This window comes from Gambusia affinis, linkage group LG19, assembly GCF_019740435.1.
Source record: "Gambusia affinis linkage group LG19, SWU_Gaff_1.0, whole genome shotgun sequence".
Classification (NCBI taxonomy): Eukaryota; Metazoa; Chordata; class Actinopteri; order Cyprinodontiformes; family Poeciliidae; genus Gambusia; species Gambusia affinis.
Window position 1 is genome coordinate 10,270,324 of NC_057886.1, and position 21,753 is coordinate 10,292,076.

The following is a 21,753-nucleotide window of genomic DNA, read 5'->3' on the forward strand; positions in this document are numbered from 1 at the left end:
ATGGAAACATAAGACCTAATCTAACTGCGCATATTATTTAAATATAAAACTCAACGCACCTTCTGTGGGATGACAGACTTTCTATAACCATACGATGTCGTTTAAGTTCTGCTCTAAATCGTGACACCCTGCTTTTCTGGCTCCGGTATGAATGAGGGGCGTGACCATGCGTACATGAATGGAACACATCAGCGCCATCGTCACACAGTCGTCGTCGCGGAAGGATATTTTACACAAAAGGTGCTGCTCCGGGATGTAGAACAGGGAAAACTCTTACGGTGTAGGAATACACAGGAGCTACATTTCGTCTTTAGCAAGTGCACAACGTAGATTATGTCAGTAATGAGAAGCGAGTGAAAAGCATATGGTGTTTTTTTTCCATATTAATCAGTAGAACGTATTTTAAGCATAACCCGGATCCCTATCTTTTCTCCAGGGCAATGCCACGGTAAGTAAAGCGAATCGGCTGTGTTACGTAGTATGCAACTAGCAAAAAGCTAAATGTAGCAAGTATGGCTAGCATCTGGAGACTCCGAGAGTATTAAGAACGCCGTTCTCTGAATTATTTTGAATTCCATAGATGGGAAAGTGAGCGTTTTTACTGCAATAATAGTTTCATTTGGTCTTTTACATCCGCGGACAAATGTCAACGCGAATAAAATGTGTTGCATAGGAAAATGTAGTACAGCGTTATCGGCTGCACCTGACGTCGGCTGTGGCTTGACGTAACGGTAATTTATCAGCTGACAAACTACATTAAAACCACAATAATAAACAACAGCAGTAAGTGCTGGCACTGTCCGTGTTTCATTTGTATCTTGCATATAACTTAGGTCTATTATCGCTTAGATGTCATTATTCTAGTATGACACTTTTTAGGAGCTAAAAAGACGTAAGCTTCAGACAAATTCACATACAGAAATGTGAAGTCACTCATTTCTGTAAATGAGTGACTTCACAATGCGCTTTTGATTTGATCACGATCTTGTGGAAATGGCAAACAACAATATTTTGTGACACGTGTCTTAATGAGGAAAAATGAGTCACCAGTGTTTGGGTTACTATGAGGAACAACTGGAGGCGGTGTTCGGAATCGCAGTGGTGGTTTTTGCTAGGCACGGTTTCAGGAAAACACAAAACTCTTTGATCAACGTGAGTTTACAGTGTTGCTGTTTAAAAGCTGTTGTTCTCGGCGTGCTAATTTTTGTCGTGTCTGAAAACCAGGATGTTCGTCATTGCTGCTGGTTTGGCAAAGTGTTTGTCTACTTTCTGCAAACATAGCAGAGCAAAGCCACACCTACTGAAGCTGAGATGTTCTTGTGTTTACAGTAGTAAGTGATACAGCTTCATGGCAAGTCATAGTTTTACTTCTTTGAAAGAAGATGGCGTTTGAGCTAGTCAATAGATTTTCAACCCAGTCAGTGTTCCTTAGCTGCCTACAGTGCTGATTGTAATCAGAAATAAATAATGCATCTTGCACATTTCTAACTTGAGCAATATCTGGACCTGAATTTTACATTTATTTAAGATTTTTGCACACTTCAATTGGATAATAATTTACCAAAATGTTACTAAGAATCATAGGGTATCATCTAATATCTTGTTTTACTACCCATATTTGTTGATTACTACCCTCTGATCTTCCAGTCCAAACCTACCATATAGGACAGAGCACAAAATTACTGATGAACATATTTTTTTGTTTTGTTTGTGGAACTTAAAGTTTGGTACCGTCATCTTGGTAACTAATGTACACAATGTACTTGAAACTCTCTTATCAAGATATGAATTATGTTTATTCCAGATAAGCATGTGGCATAATGAGATTTTCAAAATATAATAAACCTGATTAAAAATACCACAATTACAGCAATGGTACACAAACTAACATTTAGGAAATTATTGACTATTTGATTTTGTTTCAAAGTAAACACCTGGAAAGTAAACACCTGAATATAGTGGCTCTCATTGTCATTGTGCAGAATATTCTTTGTTTTTGCCATTCACTGAGTGGAATCTGGAGCATATCTAAGACCACCATTAACCTACAACCGTTAGTAGTTTGGGTTATCTGCTCAGGTAGCCAAATTGCTGTCAACTTCTTAACAGACATGCCACTTAGTGAGGTGTAGTAGCTTTCCTTCTGCAATGATGTCTTCATTGCAGTATTTACCAATATTATTTCCACCAGAACATTTTCTTATGTTGTGCAGCCCTAGCATGAAACTATCTCTTGTGGAAATATCAAAAGGACAAGAAATATGTTAATATACTTCTGGTTAGCCCATATAGACTCCAAAATTTGTGATTAATGCAGTAAAACGACTATGACTCATTTACAGTTAAGTCCTTCTTCGTTATGAGAAGTTGTTGTTTAGGTTATGTGTGTAAATGGCTTTATTTGTGCAACAGTTTGCAGGAAGTATTTTACAAAGTTTACTGGCTTGTGATTAAACCGGTAATGTTGTAAGGAAGTGTCTACACTTCTCTTATCCCCTAGAGTTCTCTTATCCTCTGGAAGTACTTGGCCATCCTCCCAACCTCAAATTAATTTATCATCTCTCTTAAGTCTTAAATCCCCCTTCAAATGCTACGGGCCGGCTGCTAGAACGACTCATTCTTCCACGGGGTTTGCAGAGTGGTGAATTTCTTTTCCAGGTTACAGTTTTGAATGTTGCTCCTTTAGTTTCTACTTGGATTCAAAATGACGCTCCTTCACAAAGCTGTACAATCGAAATAGGAAAGGAAATAATAATAATAATAAAAAATTTATTTATTTTCCCATAACGGTAAAATGCTTGGGATAAATGGACAGAATTTCAAATTTGTTGGTGTCAAAGACTCATTGTAAGCAACCTTTGGTACAGAAATCTATTTTGTAGTAAGTATTATATTTAATATGCACATTTTCTATTTTTACTGGGGTTTTTTTATGCTTGTTAAATTTCAAATGTACAATAATGGACTGTTTTATATTGTTCTAAATCATTCAGGTTTAACAATAGGAGCATTGGTGCAAAACCAAAGCCACTCTGAATTATCTTTGACTCATACTAATATCGAAATTATTCAAGTAATGAACAAATAAAAATTGTAAAGCATGTCTAACTTTACCACACAAGTCACTCGCTTATAGAAATGAATTTTATTGTATCCAAGTTGATGTATTGGATAAGTCTTTGGTAAGTGCAACCCTTAATTTGCAAAAGGAAAACTGCCAGGATATCCTTTTTTTTAATCTTTTACGGGTTTTTTTCCCCCTTTTCATTTGTTCTAAAGCAGAGTTTCTTAAATTTATGAGAAATAGGGATGCAAGTTTGCAATTGAGTTGATTAATCTTATCGATCGACTACAATTGATAATCTTCCATTTTCTTAAAAAAGCACAACTTTTGCATCGACAGAGTTGTATGAAGGGCTGTTTTTTTTGTATGATATGGAAAATTTAAAAAAGAAGCATGTTATATTTTAATATTTCTTGTGTGTCAACTGTATTGAGTACTGACTGAATAAACAATTTTCTCACACATGATTAGATGTAGATACGTGTAGAAAATATAACAAAACATGGACCTAATACTCTAGGTTGCTAAATAGACAAGATGTCAGCAGATTTGAATTGGCTGCTCATGATCTGACTGTAAGGGTTTGTCTAAACTAACAATACATTTTTGCACTTCTGATTTTACTACAGCATACTGTAGTAATAAGAAATATTAATTCTTGGCAACATGTTTTATCTTGTGTGGAAATGCTCTTCCTCTCGTTTATTGTCTAATTTTTGATAGCTTTTTTTAGTCCTGTTAAAACTACACAATAAATTAATTTGCAATCTGTTTTCTTCCGCAGTTGTTCCACAGACTGACCATCACCTGATGTCTCTTCTCTGGATGGTTCTTTGTCTCTCTCTGTGACCTCAGTTAATCAACAAAATGTCTGGTAATTAGATTCAGCATTTTTAAATAAATAATTTATTGTATGCATTGGTCTATGCTAGCCTTTATAGTTCATTTTGTTAAAGATTGTTTCTCACGTTGACTTATTTTTTTTCCCCTCACTGTGTTAGGTACTTACACACCAGCACCTGGTGGATCTTTTTCGGCTCTCACCCCAAGCATGTGGCCTCAAGATATTTTGGCCAAATATCATCAAGTGAGAATCTGATTTAATCTTAGCTGCTGAAATTAGTTTATGGAATTATTTTGTAAGTCAACAAGATAGCATTACAAGCGAAGACATCTCCAAAATATGTTTTAATGTTAGTTCAGTAACTTATTTTAGTATCTGAAGCCAAAATGATACTTATTTCCAGTATAAGTAGTTTCTTATTGTAAGACAAGAGATGATGACTAAAGTGAAAAACTTAAAGTACACCATAATTTTCACTTAAACAGATATGTTTGTGGACAGTGTTATGATGGTATTGTAGTTTAATTTGCACATTTTGAGTTCTTTTAAACAAAGCATAATGTTCCCATATTTTGCACCTGTATTAGATATTTCAGAGGGAAGCTCGGTGAGGATTAACAAATCGCTTCCCTATGAATCTGTTCTGGTTCAGCAGTTCTCAGTCCGATTCAGTTTTGTTTTGAAAAAACAACTGGCAAAAATGCAAACAGTTATTCAAAGGATGTGTTACTATATGGTATTTTTCCTTAAATAAATGATGTATGGAGTTTATTGCAGTAAAGTGAACTGCTTATTTGTTGTAGAATGTAATCGTTGCCTGTTGTTCTGATACATCTTGTATAAGGAGTGCCTAATAAGAAATGTTACTATGTTGTCTCTACAGAAAGATCCTGCAGAGCAGCCTGAACAACAGTATGATGAGTTTGGCTTCAGAATAGATATGGAAGGTATTTTATAAATAAAACACAACCACAAGCATTTTTCCTTTAATCCTCTTTTTATAAACATAACTGGTAAAGTTCCCCCACATATAAATGAAGAAGAATGACATCTTTGTATCTTAGTATAAAGACTACACATACCAAGTTCATGTGATCGCAGAGTCGTTTTTCACCATTTTCTTCTCATCCTAATGGATGAAAGCATGTTTTGTGTTGCCTCTAGCACCATGTTTAACCGTCAGTGTTGCAGCTGTAGCGATGTCTCCGTACAGACAGTCCTTTTTGTCACAGTTACTGATTACTCAAAGTTAATGTAATTTCTCTAAATGTTTCCAAATGCTCTAAATGCTTGTTTTTTTTTCCCGTTACCAGAACAATAACTGTGCTGCTTTTTCTTTCTTTAATTACTGATTCTAGTCAGTGCTGAAAAAGTCAGGCTTATATACTTCTTCAATTAAGTCCTTTTTTTTTTCTTCTTATTTTACAGGGAAACTTATTTATCAGTATCATTACGGTTACCTTTCACAGCACTAGCATGTCTCAGTGCTTTTCTTATGTTTGGGAGCTTCTGTTGTCTACCTTTTTCATACTCGGTTAATAACTGCTACATGTTAAAATCTGCTGTAATTTTGTTTGGAAATGCTTCTTTTGTTTTTTTTTTTTTATTCAATCATTCTTATTTACAAAAGTACTTCCTAGTGTTAACATTACTGGAAAGGCTAGCCTTGCTAAATTTTGACATTTTCCTCTCCTTGAAGATGATGGAGAGCCCAAGATAAGGTTGGGAACAGAGGGTTCACCCCAGCGTGAAGACCCCCAGCAGCGGCTTCGCTGGCAAGCCCACTTGGAGTTCACCCATAACCACAGAGTGGGGGACCTGACCTGGGATCTCATCGATCCCGTCCTTCCACAGTCGGAGCGTCTGTGTTCTTTGGTCCTTGGTGGTATACCTCACAGCATGAGGCCCCAGGTAGACATCCCCACCAGAGGAGACATGTTTGTTTTTGACTAAACATGGGACGGAAAGAGCTTTTCCTATCCGTAATGATGCCAATTTTAATGCCAATAAATAAACTCTAATTTTCTCTTTTCTTTCTTAAATTCTTTAGTTATGGATGCGTCTGTCTGGAGCACTGCAAAAGAAGAGGACCTCAGAGATTTCCTACAAGGAAATTGTCAAGAATAGCTCTAATGATGACACCAGTACATCTAAGCAGGTAAAATCTTCAACAGTATTTAAGTTCACTGTATGCATCACGCCCTACATTATGTATCATTTTATATTTACCAAAATGTTTAGAAATTACTCTTTCTGTTTGTAAATCCCTTTTTGTTGATGAAGAAAAATGTTGGAATATAAATTTCAGGCAACATCAGTTATAAGTTTGGTATTTTTTTAAATAACAAACTCTGCCTTCCAGATAGAAAAGGATCTGTTACGGACCATGCCAACCAATGCATGCTTCAGCACTCTAAACAGTGTGGGAGTCCCAAGACTGAGGCGGGTACTGAGAGCTCTGGCATGGCTCTACCCAGATATTGGGTACTGTCAGGGCACTGGCATGGTGAGAACATATAGTAGCACGTCCTTAACTGCACATTTACACAATCCCGTTTGTTAATTTTTAGTTTTTGGCCTCTTTGTTTCTTCATTTCATAAATGTCTTGTTCATCTAGGTCATTTCCTGCCTGCTGCTCTTTCTGGAGGAGGAGGACGCACTGTGGATGATGTGTGCTTTGATCGAAGACCTCCTTCCTCCGTCCTACTTCTCCTCCACACTCTTGGGGGTCCAAACAGATCAGAGGGTTCTGCGGCAGCTCATCATTCAGTACCTCCCTGCCCTGGACCGCCTCCTCCAAGAGCATGACATAGGTAGAAACCGAAGATGGATTATATAGTTGGTTTATTATCTTTTGTATTGGATGTAGCATTTAATGAGTTTATGATGCGTTCTTTGAAACAACGTCTTTCTTTTACACGCAGAGTTGTCGCTAATCACATTGCACTGGTTCCTGACGTCATTTGCCAGTGTGGTGGACATCCGTCTGCTTCTAAGGATCTGGGATCTGTTGTTTTATCAGGGCTCGGTGGTGCTCTTCCAGATCACACTGGGCATGCTCAAAATTAAGGTAGGGACTCTACACCTGCCTCAGTCTCAACAGGCCGATACAGTCAAACACATTTTCTTTCCCCTTAAATTAGAAAAACATTGTGTGCATAGTTGGAACTCTTTCCAAGTATTCTCACCAATGTGTAAAACGTATAAAAAACGTCTATCATTAAGCATTATTCTCACTGAATTTTACTTTGACTCTAGGAGGAAGAGCTTGTTTCATCAGAAAACTCTGCGTCCATTTTTAACACTCTGTCAGACCTGCCAAGTCAGTTAAAAGATGGGCCTGCAGTTCTTGGAGAGGCTATGCGGATAGCTGGGACGTTATCCCAGGAAACATTGGAGGCTTATCGTCACAAGCACCTGGCCTATATTCTTAATGAACAGGCACAGCTCAACAATGGAAACAATTCCACACTCAGTACCAATCTCAACAAGGTTTGTTGTATGCTGAGATGCCTGGATGTCAGTCATGTTGACCGTCTAATGAAGGTCCTTCTGTTTTTGTGAATATTTAGGTGGTGAGGAGACAGTCCCTGCGCAGGAAATCCACCCTGAGCTCTCTGCTGTTTGGGGAGGATGAGGCTGATGCCCTGAAATCCAAAAACATCAAGCAGACAGAGTTAGTTGCTGCTCTAAGGGAGGCTATAACTCGTACTGCAGAGCACTTCCACTGTCTAGACCCACGGCATTCCAGCACTGTATGTCCGAACATTACTTTGCACTTATAAGCTTTCGATTTGTTATTGGAATACCCTGTTTTAAGAACCCCATCACTCTTTGTCCTTTTCTCTCCAGGATCTGACTCCAGATTACTCCATGGAGAGCCACCAGAGAGACCATGAAAACTTTCTTGTGGTGTCTCGTAACAGACGGAGACGAGCAAAGGCTTTGCTGGATTTCGAACGTCACGACGATGATGAATTGGGCTTCAGAAAGAATGACATCATCACTGTGAGTTTACACTAAGACGCATACTATTGCTTATGATGTATAAACTCATCCTTTTCACTTTCTCCACCTCATCTTTCTGCACTAGATCATTTCACAAAAAGATGAGCACTGTTGGGTTGGTGAGCTCAATGGCCTGAGAGGTGAGTGCTCTTTATTATTTCATCATTAAACATTACATTGCTAATTTTGTTTTCTCATACATTATTTATTTTCTCCCTCGTGTGATAGGTTGGTTTCCAGCCAAGTTTGTGGAAATTCTGGATGAAAGAAGTAAGGAGGTAAGTTATCAGATGTGGAAGCCTGCGCACAATATGTACACAGCTTTGGACATCTGTTCCTTTGAATATTCTATCAACTGGTGCACCTGCCTGTGTCCAGTACTCATTAGCAGGTGATGACTCGGTGACAGAGGCAGTGACTGACCTGGTCAGAGGAACCCTGTGTCCTGCCCTGAAGGCCATCTTTCAGCATGGATTAAAAAAGACCTCTATACTTGGAGGACCTTGTCACCCATGGTTATTCATAGAGGAGGTAGATTTTTTATTTTTTTCCTTATTATGGCCTCATAAATGAAATGGCTTTTGTCAGGTTCGAAATAGAAATGTATTATTCTACCTAATGTGCTTTTCCTCAGGCAGCTAGTAGGGAGGTGGAGAGAGACTTCAATTCTGTCTACTCCAGGCTTGTGCTTTGTAAAACATACAGGTAAATGCAATCTACACTTATTATATATTTTTAATTAAAGATAGGAGAGCCTCAATTTGCTTTTATTCATGTTTTGATAAATCGATCTAAGCTAAATTAATATTTTTCCAATAGAACAAAAGCCAGAAAAATCCAGCCTTTTTATTTGGTGCTCCTTTCAGTATAACCTTCTTTCTACATCTTTTTATGTTAGATTTCTGAGAAGTATTTATTGTCATTTTGTAAATTTATTTAAATTAAATTCATTTAGTTATTCACAGAATCATAATGTGATTAAAATTGAATGAATGTAAATTTATTTGAGCATGGCTTGCATGTTGACAAACGTTAGTAGCCAGTAAGTCAAAAGTTAGGCTACGATTGCAACACAGAGTCGGTATCTGCAGCTTCTACACCACTCTGCTGCTGCGGTTGTTAGGAAACTTATAGAGCATCTAGACCTACATTTATAATTCGGTACCAGAGACCACTTCTGACTTTGAAAAATTTCTGTACAACGCCTCACTGGCTTGGAATCAGACACCCCATTCGTCATGTTTGTTTTGAAATGGCACAGACGCACACATTGCTGTGGACTATAGAGAGACACACTGCACATACAGCACTTTAAAGGAAAATTGCAACTACTGTTAAAAATTTTAAGGAAAAACTAAGTTTTATACACAGTTTGTCAACTTACTATATTGATGGATTTTTAAAGTCTGTAAATCATTGCATCAATAAAACATTCCTGATTGGTACTTACCAATTTGCAGTTGCAACATTGTTAAGTGACCTGCACTTCTCTGCATACTAAGTGTAATATGTCACAGGAGGGTGTCAGAATATTAATTTGTCATCACACTGGTTATGGATGCATCAAGTCACTGTCTCTGTTGTTTACTAGGTTAGATGAAGATGGAAAAGTGCTAACACCTGAGGAGTTGCTGTACAGAGTGAGTGTCCAAAGCAATAATTTTATTTTAATCTAACAAAGTAGTTTTTTCTTTTTGTATGTTTTTCGCCCTAACTGATGTCTACATTGTATTAAAATTAAACCTGTCTGGTTTTTCTAGGCAGTGCAGGCTGTAAACATGAGCCACGACTCCGTACACGCTCAGATGGATGTCAAATTCAGATCTCTCGTGTGTGTTGGCCTAAAGTGAGTTTTCTCACAAACGCTCACGTGTTTACAAAAGGTTTCACATATTAACCACAAGAAATGTAGATGATTTTACAATGAAGTAGAAATACTTGGTTCCTAACTTTGCATCTGTCTCTCTAGTGAACAGGTTCTTCATCTGTGGTTGGAGGTGTTGTGCTCCAGCATGGCTGCAGTAGAAAAATGGTATCATCCATGGTCATTCCTGCGCAGTCCTGGTTGGGTGCAAATCAAGTGTGAGCTCAGGTATTAAGATGGGTGACGAGAAACCAAAATATTAAAATGGCAACAAATTAGGTTGCTAATTTCTCTGAATCCAATGGAGACACTAGACATGCCTACTAGCCCATCATGAATATAAACTCCCCTTCCTGCCATACCCTTCCCACATGATAATGTATGGATGTCTATCGTTGTGCACATTTTTGAAGGTAGATTTGTCTGTTTTAAAACGTTAAGGGTAAAAAAAACCCCCATTTATAACGGGCAGCTCTGTAATGGGGTAAAAATAGAGAATAACTAAGAGGAATTAAGTAAATCTAGTTTACAATCAAATTCTTTTAATTTGGACCAAAAAACTTTGGGTGAATAAGATGATTTGAAACTTAAGCATTTTTGTCCTGCCTCAAAACAGTAAATAAATGTGTTTCAAGTTAAAGTACTTTTTTTTTTTTTTTTAAACTGTACATTATGCCTCTGCCTACACTTTTCACTCTGAATATAAGTGTTAATTTGCTTGTTTACATTTGTTGGACAGATTGTAATACTTGAAAAAAATTAATATTATTAAATATGCTGTTTCAATTTATTCTGCTTCTGATTTCCATTTGGGCCTAATTAAAACTCCTTGAAAGGCAGCACTATTTGAATTTTAATTGAATTTTCCCCTCTGTAAGAGGAAGTTTTGCACCAGTTTAAATACTGTTTAGCGTGTGGATAATGGAGTAAAACTTTCAAAAGGGAAACAAATTGAGACTACACAGCCATGGTGTTGAAATAAAACCTCTGGCCACTTTTGTTTCTGTGTCTTCAGGGTACTGTCAAAATTTGCCTTCAGTCTCTCTCAAGACAGTGAGCTGCCTGACAAGAAAGTGGTGAGTAAAAGTCATGGTGATAACATGGCAGCAAAATGAATCTAATTATCAGAACAGCCTGTTGCATTGAGGAGAGACAACCTTGATGATGTCATACCATTTCAGAAATCTGCTATTCTGAAAGCAGAAGTTATGGATGTGCTGATTCAGCATCACCTCTTTAGTTGGGATCTCTAGGTAACCTGAGTGAGACTGTGGTTGCTTAAAAATGACAAAGATTAGTTATTAGTTGAAGCCAATTCACGGTTTCTGCTCCAAACACAAAACCTCCACACTGACTCAGCAGTGCCTTTATTTCTGCTTCAGATTTCATCCTAAACCACACATGTCTCTTAGACCTTCTCAACGTCAGAATAATTTGCCAGATAAAACATAAAATATTAGTTTTTTGAAGAAACATCAATTTCTTCAGATCTTCATAAGCATACACAGTCAAATCCTCAACAGTTGTATACAACACTCACCCTAAACGCTTCCTTTTACTTCATCCAGAGTTGCAGATACCATGAATTGATACTAATACAGCTTTTTCTATTAATATGTCATGTTCAAGTATTTCTGTGGAAATCTACAACTAACCCTTTTCCTTTTTTCGCTCCTCATATTTTGTTGTTTATCTTCCTCCCTCCCTTTTTAGTAGTTAACCAAATTAGAATTAGACTATGCTTATTTTTGTAAAACTAACTTGATTATTTTGAACACTATCGTAAGGAGGGGGGGGCAAAAAAACCAACCATCAATATTCCTAATAATGCAAAAAGTATTCATGCTGTTTCAACTTCAGATTTTGACACTTTGCAACCACAAACCTGAAAACTATTTTCCTTTTTCCAGTATCTAATTGTTTTGTGTTTTAATGTTGTCTTTTAGGAGAAAGAGCAGAAACCACTGAAAGAAGGAGTGCAGGATATGCTGGTGAAACATCACCTCTTTAGCTGGGACATTGATGGCTGAATGCACAGCAGAACATCTGATTTAGCCTGTGTGCTGCGTCTTGGTATTATGCTGGTGTAGATTCTCGGCCATTCAGGACATAACAGTCCAAAGTTGTTGAGCAGAGAGCGACTGGACTTCTTTTTTTTACCTTTCACCAAAAGACTTCTTCAGTTCTGAAGATGGTTGGAAGCAAGTAGTCAGAGGAATCTCTCGTTACTTCCTAACTTGTTTAGTTGTGAAGAAGCCTTTTTGGTGAGAGGTGAAATGATTTTTAAGAAACTAAAGAAATCCAGTTGCTTTCTACTCTACACTAGGGATTGCATCTTGGTGTTTCTGATGTATTTTCAGCTTCTAATTGCAATTCATACCTTGGACAATTCTTTGTTAAAGTGGCATAGCCACTACCGATGTGTTCTCACCCTCAGAGTCATGGGCACTATATGCACCAACGTAATGATTGAAACCCTAGTAACGTCCATTTGGTTTGTAAAGACTAGAGTTCGGTGCATACTTTATTTTTTAATCTCTGTGTTTGTTTTTTTTTTTTCAATGTTTTGCCACCAGAGTTAAAAAAATATGTCTAGAAGGCAAACATTCCTATTGTACAGAATAACCTGTACTGCTATGCTGTATTATTTCATAAACACTACTTTGTGCATGAATTGCAAGTGCACATTCAACACTGTTTAAACATGATCCTCAGTTCCTCATCATGCTGTAAACTCGTATATTTTAGGACCAAAAAAGGAACATTCCTAACTATGGGGCTGTAAAGATATAAACTATTTTTGTGAAGAATGTTACTTTCCTCTACACTCTGAAATTCATTCCATGTCCTGTTAATCTGTCGTCATGTTGCACATGCCAAGAAAAGCCTTTCAGATGGTGATCATGAACTATGTGTCTGCTACCATAATAAGGGTAGTGAAAATGCATTTATCATGCATTTAATGTGTAGAAAGTAGCTACTTTTTGTGTTACATCAATATGTGTTACATTAAAACGTCTATATGATCAAAATGTTGGTGATAGCAACAGTTTTTGACTATTTTGTAAAAGTATTAAGAGAACTGTTTCTTACTGCACAAGGAAGAAATTGAATTGATTGCTCAAAATGTCAACTTAACATGATTGTTGCCATAGAATAGTGCATAACCTTAGCTTGAACACTATAAACTTGAGGTTTGTCTAGAGATGTTAATGTCCCCACATTTGAAAGCACAGAAGAAACATCAAAGTTTAAACTTTGGGAAAATACATCTGGCTTTAAGTTTTAAAGATAAAATAAACACTGTTATAACTCTTGAAGTACTCGATATCTTGAGTACTCCCAAGTTCACAAAACTCAAGCAGAAAAGGTTTCATACACTTGTAATGAAATGATGCGTACCTAGAAACCGGGACTGCTGAAAAGTTTTCTTTTTAATTTTTCTTTCTGCAGAAAAATGTCTGAAATTGTCACAAGCAGCAACAGGCCATAACACATGGAATAATAGATTTACAGGTAAAGCATTATAATCATTAGCAACTGTTTTATTGAGAAATATGATGTCTATGTATTAATGCCATTAATTTAAAGTTACCACCAGTTTAAAGCATGACAGACACTACTGGATCTAAGAGTGTGAGTGAGATTAAATATAGTCCAACCATCTATCGGTAAACCTGGATGTGCAGCAAATAAATAATTAGCTTAAAGTAATGCCACAGCTTATTTCTTATAGCTTAAGTTTTGGATCATCGTTTGCCCTGTGCTACATTCATTTGCAATTTGCATACAATTTGTACAAACTCAGGTTTCCAATTTTTACAATTTACATTTTCAGTATAAATAGCACAACACATTTTGTTGTAAGTACACAGAGAATGCAGGAGGGAGTTTAAATTATAGCTGCACTTATTGAAACTGGTCTCCTTCGCTTTTTCCAGCCAAAGGGCTGATTCCAGTGACTTCTGGAAACTTAAATACCTCCTGATCCTGAGTGAGACTGGCCTCTAACACCTTACTGCTCTCTTAAAAACAAAAATTTTCCAACCGGTGAAGGCAGCTGACAATAAAACGCATAACTGAGGCAGTCTCTCGCTCTCACTCTTTTTTCTTTTTTTTTTTTTTTCAGTACAAAAACAAACTGAAAAAACTGGTGTGAAGAGGCAAGGTTTAAGACAATCTCGCTCTAAACGTGTGTATCTAATTGGTTTGTGGAATGACACTTGGTGAAATTAAAGAGGGAGGTTTCCAACAAAAAAATAAAATTAAAATTAAAGATGACAATTCAGCTGTTTCCTGTTGCTGTTGAGGAGGGTGCTGCCATTGAGTTGGTGCTGCTATTTTGGCCTTTTCCTTTGTGTCTTTGGCCACCCCTTCTCCTTCCACCTCCCCCAGACTTTGGCTACAAAAGGAGAGAAAATGAAAAACCCTTTGTTAGGTTGCACACATTAGGTACTTTAAATAGTAACACGAGGCTGTGCATGGATCACATTACTGGGCTTTTAATTCAGCTGTCTGCTGGGCTTCCATTGTTCTGGTTCAAACACATTTTACCTTGTTCTCTTTGTTGCCCTCTTTTATTTGAGGGTCATCATCTCCCTCCCCCTTTGGATTCAGCCACGCAAGCAAAGAAGAGTGTAAAGTATAAAGAAGTGATGCAGTGTGGCAAAATTTGTGTTTGAAACAAAATAAAGATTTGAGATTGATTAAATAAATAAAAAGATGAATTGGGGACAAAAAAAAAAAAAAAGAGGACAAAGATGTCAGGAGGTTAGAATTGATCACTGATCTCCAAGAAGTGGAAGAAAACACCTTAATCTATGAAAGTTTTGAACAATTGGGAGTGTATAGATGTGTGTTGACTCACTGGCTGTGACGTGCTTGAGCCGGCCGGCTGTGCTATCGTTGCTGCATCATCGCTGGTCGTCACGGTTCCGTCCTCTTTTCTGAGTGGCACCTTTTTTGTAGACTGCATTTTGATTTGTGGAGGTTTGGAGTTTGATGGCATGTTATTAGTGGAGTGCAACAGCTGTAAAGAATTACGAGGAAGTAATTCAACTTGAAAACTCGAATTTCGCTTTTCTGTAAAATAGAACCAACACTGCAGTGTCCATGCAACTTTTCTACCTTAGTGATGGTTCCCACAGCCTTGGTGCGACCCTCTCTGAACACCAGCCTCTGGTCACAGTGAAGGTACTCTGGGGTTTTGATGAAGCGGAAGTGAACTGAAGCCTTGTCCCCTGTCCTTAAGCAGTCTCTATTCATGGACAAGATGGTGGCGGTCTGTCGTATACTCCCACAGTGGACTGATTGTTGCATGAAGAACAGAACAGGCAGCAGTTACATGACTCAATCCATGTTTTGTCTTCAACACTAAATTAATTCCACTGCTTTTTGCAAGAGCATTTATGTGGCTTTACCTTTTACACATTTTGTCACGTCAGAGCCATAAGATTCAATGCATTTTTTTGTGGTATTTTATATAAAGTAGTCCAGGATTCTGAAGTACAACAAAAAACAAACATTTCTTTCACAAATAACTATCAAGACTATCTTAATAGTCTATCAAGACTATAAACCAAAATAAACCAAAGCTTCATTTTGGTTTAATCTGAAAAAAATTTCATCTTTCACATAGATGTTGTGTTCCTCGCACAGCTGATGACAAACTTTAAAAATACTTCTTATGCCCATTTGTTTATTTTTATTATTATTTACTGCAATCCATTGCACGGGATTTTATTTAGCGGTATCAGAATAATGAGAGCAGAAAACAAAGTACCAAACTTGATTTGTATGCTAAAATAATTCACAAAACTTCATGATTTATTGTTCACATAACAATCATGTACTTTGTGCTACGTCATATGTAAAATCCCAATGAAATACATTGAATGAAGCTTGAGGCTGTTGGATGACAAATATCTCTCAGTGCTGCTGTTACCCACCCATTGCCTGGTATCTGGGGGATATTGTTGTGGGATGATGCAGAACCAGGATTTCAGCCTCAAACTCCCAAGTTGCCTGAGGGTTTAACTTTGGCGACACCATCACCATGCCTTTTCTTATAGACGAACGCTTGATCTTTAGAAGAAAGTGGTAGAAGAAGAGAAACAGAACCTTACTCAAACCCCTTCGATCCAAAATGCACAAAGCATAAAACAAACCTCTTCTTCCAGAAGTGGAGCAGTTTTTCTTCCCTACCTTTTTTAAAGCAAACGAGGCAGTCTGGCCGCCTCTGACCTCCTTCACAGGCATTCGTTTGCGGTGGATTGATTTAACAGCAATGGGGATGAAGCTTCCAAGAGGATCTGGACCCAGTAGCATGGTGTCATTCAGACGTATGAGCCCTCGTAAGGTGGTTCCTGAAACTACAGTTCCTACTCCCTGGAAAGAAAACCAGGACAACAGCAGGACTTTAGTGAGAACGCAAACTAAACTAAGTCAAATTTGCTTAATTTTGCATTGTCCAGCAATTGACGTTTAGTGTACCGGAACAGAGTAGGTATCATCTATCTGAAACTCAGCAGGCTGGTCGTCTCTGTATGATGTTCTGGAGGAGAGCAGGTTGAGAAACATCTTTAGCAGGTCCATGTTCTCACCAGTTACGTTGGAAATCTGAAAGATTGGGCACATCCTGGCCAGAAATCCACACATACGCACACGGGTTACAAATAAGCAGTTTAATTCTAAGTATATATTTTGAGTTGTGCCAAGACACTCAGTACCTCTCTGAACTGAAGTTTGAAGCTGCGACTATCACATCATCTTTGTTCTGTACAAGGACGGGAATCTTCCTGCAGCCAGGAGACTTGAGTAACCTTTGGAGTAACTTCAAGGTCTCTGTTAGATGGAAACGCTCTCACATTTACTTCTTGTTCATGAGATTCAAATGCCTTCTAACTATGGATACATCAGTACAACGTTTCTGGAAGGCATCGGAAAAAAGTGTTGGTTATGACATAGCTGAAAACTAACCTTGTAAGATGTTGGCAGGACACATGTCTATTTTGGTTACCACTACGAAGACTGGCACATTCAAAGCTAAAGCCAGCCCAAGATGTTCTTTGGTCATCCCAACAATACCAGCGTTACTGCCAACCTGATGAAACAGAAAAAAAAAAAAACATTAGGTGTTTTGTTTTTTTGTTTCTTTTTTTTTACTCTGTATATACATCAGTCTCATTTCACACTTGAAAAACAAGCAAGTCATCCACATAAGAAATCTAACCACTAAATTTGTTATAGCTAAATTACTTTATTAAAATAGGCGAAGCCAAAATGTTTTCAGGGAAAAAATGTCCTTCACACAAACTTTCTGACCATAAGCATGCAGAAGTCCGGAAGGTGTCCAGTCATCCCAAACACAGTGGTCTTGAGGTATTTCTCGTGGCCTGCCAAGTCTATGAAGGTAATGACTTTAGAGGACTTCTCACAGATCTTGGTCCAGTCCAGGCTTCCTCCATGACTGTCAGGCTTGTTCACAACCTGGACACAGACAGACAGGATATTGTTGTGTAAAAAAAAAAAAAAAGATCAGATTAAAGGTCACAATTTGGTACATTTCTGGTTACTTTCAATTAAGATAATTTTTACTTACTTTATTAGGGAGGGAAAAAAATATTTTTTCTACATTTTTGAATATAAATTTATGTTGCATTGTGAACTTTCAAAAAGTGGCAAGCATGGAACTGAGGTAGATTTAGTTTGATTAGTTCTCCAACTGACAAAGAATAAGCAGGGTGAGATTCATTTCTGGCTAGATCAATAATACAACCCTAAAACCACTTGGAAATAGACTTCTTGAAAAATACTTTACATATATCTGTAGACATCCTACATAGAGATATTAAAGCAACACTTAGGCTCATTAACTGCTACATATATAATTGATTTTTCTTAAGTACAAATGATGTTTACGTTCATGATGAAGTACCAAGTGAGTCATTGATTGCAGTGTAGATTAAGCTAAGCTTTGATTTGTTCCACCTTTCTTTCTCCATTGACACTTTACCGCGATAAAGACCACAATGTTCCCAAATAGCAGACCTTAGTGATACGTGGAAGTCATGTCTGTTTTGTTTTGGTGTAGCAGCTTGGGGTAGTATGACGAACCGACTCTATGTACCAAGTACATAGAGTCATCCGCTTGGTATTGAGCATGAACATTCTGCCTTCTCTACTGTATTTCTTCGATACACGCTGAATTGACGTCTTTTATCTATCCCTCACCTGACCCTCCTGGTCGAAGCCCAGGATATCGTTGCCCACACTGCTTGTCCTGCCACTTTCCATCTCATGTTTATGCCTGAAAAGTTTCTGCCGGGCAAATCCCCTGCCGTTGTCCAGCTCGCCATGTGTCAACACTCCCAGCAGAGTGCTCTTGCCGGCGTCCACGTTCCCCACCACTGCGACTCTGAAGGGACACAAAAGCACTAGAGAAGCTTTAGAAATGCCTGACAATTGAACACTGGCTCAACCCTCTGGCCCTAGGGACAATGATTCTAAAAGCTGGCTGTCGCCGTGATATTCCAAAATACTGACCTGACCTCCAGGAAGTCCAGCTCACCCACACGCCTCCGAATCAGATAGTCGACCACCATCCCAGCAGCCTCAGTGCGCTCTCTGAGAGGGATGAGGTCAGAGTCCAGCTGCTCGCACATTGAGTGTATTGTGGCAACTGAGGCTTCCATGTCTTTCTCATCCAGACCCCAGTCACCACCATCTATCCAAGATGACATAACACAGCTGTTTATAAACACCAGAGATTTGGGGAAAGTCTAACTGAGAGAATAGCAGTGTGCTTCTCACCAGAACCCATTCCAACCACATAGATGGTTTCCCCACAGCCATCCTCCATTCTGTCCCGAAGCTGCTGGAGTAACGAATCATACTGCTCCCCGTTTGGGCTTACAAGTGCTAGCTGTCGGAGTTCAAGCAATGAGAGAAAACGAAGAAAAAAAAATACTTCTTATTAATAAGTGCATCAGGGATTTATTAATGTTTGAGGTTTTAAAGTGTGAATGGCTCATTTACACATAAAATATAATAATCGTCGGTGAAGGTATGTGGGGATGGAGCAGTCAAAGCTGCGTTTTTACATATAAGATCCCAGCTGTCACTCTTCCCATGAAGTCCTTCAGTCACACATTTACACAGTATAGCTGATATTGACACAAAGCACTTCAACTCTTTCAAGCTGCATTACAATAATAGTTGATTTGGATGGCTACCAGGAGTAAATATCTAGTACAAAGATTTTAGCCATTTTTATCTTTAGAAATCTTAGGATTCATGAAAGTCCTATGTGTCACTATATAGAACACATTATATAAAACATTTACAGTATTTTAAAAAAATATTTTCTATTGAAATATTTACTTTTAGAAAGCAATCATGATTGTACACTGTCATCAAGATTATCTTTACATTGTTCCTGATGAAGTAAAGAGTAAACATGGTATTACTGTAGCAGCAATTATACAACTCTCCAAAGACTAAGATCTTATGTGACAGTGCAACAATATATGTGCATTTCAATAATTGTTGTATATGCTCTAAAGTCAGCAGAAATATGGTTCTGTGATGCAACACTGTGCAATCTTTGCATTATGACATTACACCTTAGTAATGTGCAATCTGATGCTTCCAGGAAATACCTTGATTGCTCTCTCTCTCTTACAGTCAAACAATCAGAATTACATCATGCCAAATATTCTGTCCATTTCAAGCGAATAGGTACTAAATATGAGCTTCATATTCATCGGTCCATAACACGACGCATGTTGCTGATGAATATCTTCAGAACAAACCCGCTAAATGTTGTTTTGCTTTATATAAGGTGTTGATACTTAAGGCTAGTGAACAGGCATTACTTTGGGTAATGGGCAAGCAATTTACGTATCCAAAAATAATCTGGTGTTATTATTTGTGTAACATATGGTAAAAATGTGCTTTGAAGAGCAACTAATGCCACCGCTCTCTTGGCTTACGCGCTCGTGCATCAGCTGGAGCTAATGTTAGCCACATGGCTAACTATTTCAATAAACGTCAGCAGAAACTGCATCAAACCTAGCATATTCCAGCACAAGCTCTGAGCCATTGCTTTCAAATATAAGGCTTAACCTATGCATCTCCATGCAATACGCCATAGTAACAATGTAATAATCACAAGCAGCATTCATATTTTCATTCATTCATTCAGTCGTATTAGCTTAGCAGTGCTACATCCAGGCCTAGAGTTACCTTGCTGCTGCAATCAATCCTTCGGTCCTCGGGTTTGCCATTGGTCATGTCCTCGTCCTCAAGGCACTCGTCGCCGTCCTCTTCTCCACATCCTCCCCGGTCTGGAGCAAATATACTCGCGGGAACTAAAGCTTCAGCCAGAGCTCCAGAGCCCGGTGTTATTCCTGGCTCATGCTCTGCTGCTAATGATGCCATTTCGATGCCAACTCTATAGTATTAAATTCTAGACTGTGCAAACTGTTGTGACGGCTTGCTATCGAACACACTAGCCGCTTGCTCTACACACAAGGGTTTTTAAGCTCGCATTCACCAGACCGAGAATCACCAAAATAACATTCACCAAAGCTCATATTAATGAAGATAATAACACACAGGTTAAATGTCAGAGCTTTATAGCGAAACGTTTTCTAAATGATGGAAGTAGCCACAACCTCATGAATAATAATACAGACGGCGAAAGTGGGTGTGTAGTTTTTAGTTGTGTTCGCAAATAGAGTGCCGTTCGTCCGAATTTACGAGCAGGAGACCAATAGGAATGAGGGGGAATGTTCATTTTCTTAAAGGTAAACCCAGCCCATCAGAAGGGGATGGGAGCGATACAAGCAGTGTAATAACCCTGTAACAACTCTAGAAAACAGGTTTGGTGACAGAAGCGGAACAATATTTAGTTTTAAAGTTACATAGTTTTAAAATGTCACATTTCTGACAATAAATAAATAAATAAATAAATAAAAAAGTGCTCCAAATAATTATGAAAGTGGTATTTTTGCAGATTTTCTTAAATAGTCAATGCAAATGATGGTCAGTATAATTTTCAAGTCATGAACTATTACAATATAAATCAAATTTTACTGACCAAAGCTCACCATGAGAACAGTATTTTTTCAAAAATAAAAAACTCAAAATGCACCGTTCCAAACAGATTTTCTAAACATTTTGTGGATTATGAACAACTGCAAACAGTCATTCTTTCAATGCGCAAGTTATTTATTGTCATATGACACTCTTCACTCTCCATAAGTGTCTCTCACTCTTTGGTATTAAGCTCTGAAACTATAAAAACAAATTTATCCCTCATTTAGTTTTAGGGTTAAAAAAAAAAGTCCCATCAGTTGTCCGTTGGCTTCACAGGCTGTTATTTTGTGTTCTTCCTACTCCTTTTCAAACAGAAAAGGAGTGGTAAGACAATTATTTTGTTGGTTATGTATGCATGATTTTTTTTTCTCTCCTACAAATTACTTGTTTTTAAAGACTTGTTTGAGATAAATCAAATATTTGTTGATTTGAGTAAGCTAGAAGCACTTACAGAATAGTTCTGCTACATTGTTTGTGTGTTAGAAGTGAGCTACGGTGGAATAATTTGTTTGTGCCAGGTTGTAAATATTTATTTTGTAGCAGGTCAAAAAGAATTCAGTGCTGTAACGGCTGTTAATTAAACGAGATGCTCATTGTTGCTCTCATATCTTGTCTGTCAACAGTCGTCCTTAATAAAGAAACCCGTAATAAAGATTAATTACTTGTGTGCTCAATAGAGCATGTTGGTAGCGATATTATGTGAGACATTGAAGCTGTCTAATAGCCCGTGAGAAAATATATTGTTGACAAAAGACCCTCTCACTCTCAGTGGATGAAGAACCCATCGTTGATGTTAGGATTCTGGCCCGTCTGCCTGCTCTCTTTCCCTCCTCAGCTCTCACCTTCTCAGTTATGCTCATCTGGTCACCTGC

The 21,753-nt window shown here is 37.9% G+C and overlaps 2 protein-coding genes across 3 annotated transcripts; one reads left to right on the forward strand and one right to left on the reverse strand.

Moving 5' to 3' along the window:
• Window positions 1-201: 201 nt before the first annotated feature.
• On the forward strand, window positions 202-12,815 carry sgsm3 (small G protein signaling modulator 3). Its single transcript, XM_044101049.1, has 21 exons — window positions 202-448; window positions 3,849-3,938; window positions 4,066-4,151; window positions 4,792-4,855; window positions 5,608-5,819; window positions 5,959-6,066; window positions 6,271-6,414; window positions 6,527-6,722; window positions 6,834-6,979; window positions 7,168-7,401; window positions 7,482-7,664; window positions 7,762-7,917; window positions 8,003-8,057; window positions 8,146-8,195; window positions 8,296-8,448; window positions 8,552-8,622; window positions 9,509-9,557; window positions 9,678-9,763; window positions 9,887-10,009; window positions 10,797-10,857; window positions 11,728-12,815. Exons 2-21 carry the CDS (start codon window positions 3,932-3,934, stop codon window positions 11,809-11,811), a joined length of 2,268 nt encoding a protein of 755 aa, XP_043956984.1. The 5' UTR covers window positions 202-448; window positions 3,849-3,931; the 3' UTR covers window positions 11,812-12,815.
• Window positions 12,816-13,590: 775 nt separating this feature from the next.
• Window positions 13,591-20,481, reverse strand: gtpbp1 (GTP binding protein 1). 2 transcript variants are annotated; one of them, XM_044101050.1, is made up of 14 exons: window positions 20,027-20,481; window positions 18,593-18,704; window positions 18,326-18,506; window positions 18,014-18,197; window positions 17,105-17,269; window positions 16,760-16,883; window positions 16,510-16,624; window positions 16,274-16,418; window positions 15,986-16,168; window positions 15,730-15,865; window positions 14,909-15,087; window positions 14,649-14,810; window positions 14,336-14,386; window positions 13,591-14,183 (listed from the first exon to the last, which is right to left on the reverse strand). In XM_044101050.1, exons 1-14 carry the CDS (start codon window positions 20,219-20,221, stop codon window positions 14,067-14,069), a joined length of 2,049 nt encoding a protein of 682 aa, XP_043956985.1. In that variant the 5' UTR covers window positions 20,222-20,481; the 3' UTR covers window positions 13,591-14,066. The 2 variants fall into 2 exon arrangements, with proteins under 2 accessions (XP_043956985.1, XP_043956986.1); XM_044101051.1 differs by lacking the exon at window positions 14,336-14,386 and having other exon boundaries at window positions 20,027-20,456.
• Window positions 20,482-21,753: the final 1,272 nt, after the last annotated feature.

Bases quoted from the DNA above. Each gene is read 5' to 3' on its own strand.
- gtpbp1 (XM_044101050.1), bottom strand. From the start codon at position 20,221: ATGGCATCATTAGCAGCAGAGCATGAGCCAGGAATAACACCGGGCTCT. The intron at 18,705-20,026 runs GTAACTCTAGGC...GAACTCCGACAG, and splicing joins GGATTGATTGCAGCAGCAAG to CTAGCACTTGTAAGCCCAAA. The intron at 17,270-18,013 runs GTGAGGGATAGA...GTCTGTGTCCAG, and splicing joins GCTTCGACCAGGAGGGTCAG to GTTGTGAACAAGCCTGACAG.
- sgsm3 (XM_044101049.1), top strand. The intron at 6,723-6,833 runs GTAGAAACCGAA...TTTTACACGCAG, and splicing joins CCTCCAAGAGCATGACATAG to AGTTGTCGCTAATCACATTG. The intron at 10,010-10,796 runs GTATTAAGATGG...CTGTGTCTTCAG, and splicing joins CAAATCAAGTGTGAGCTCAG to GGTACTGTCAAAATTTGCCT.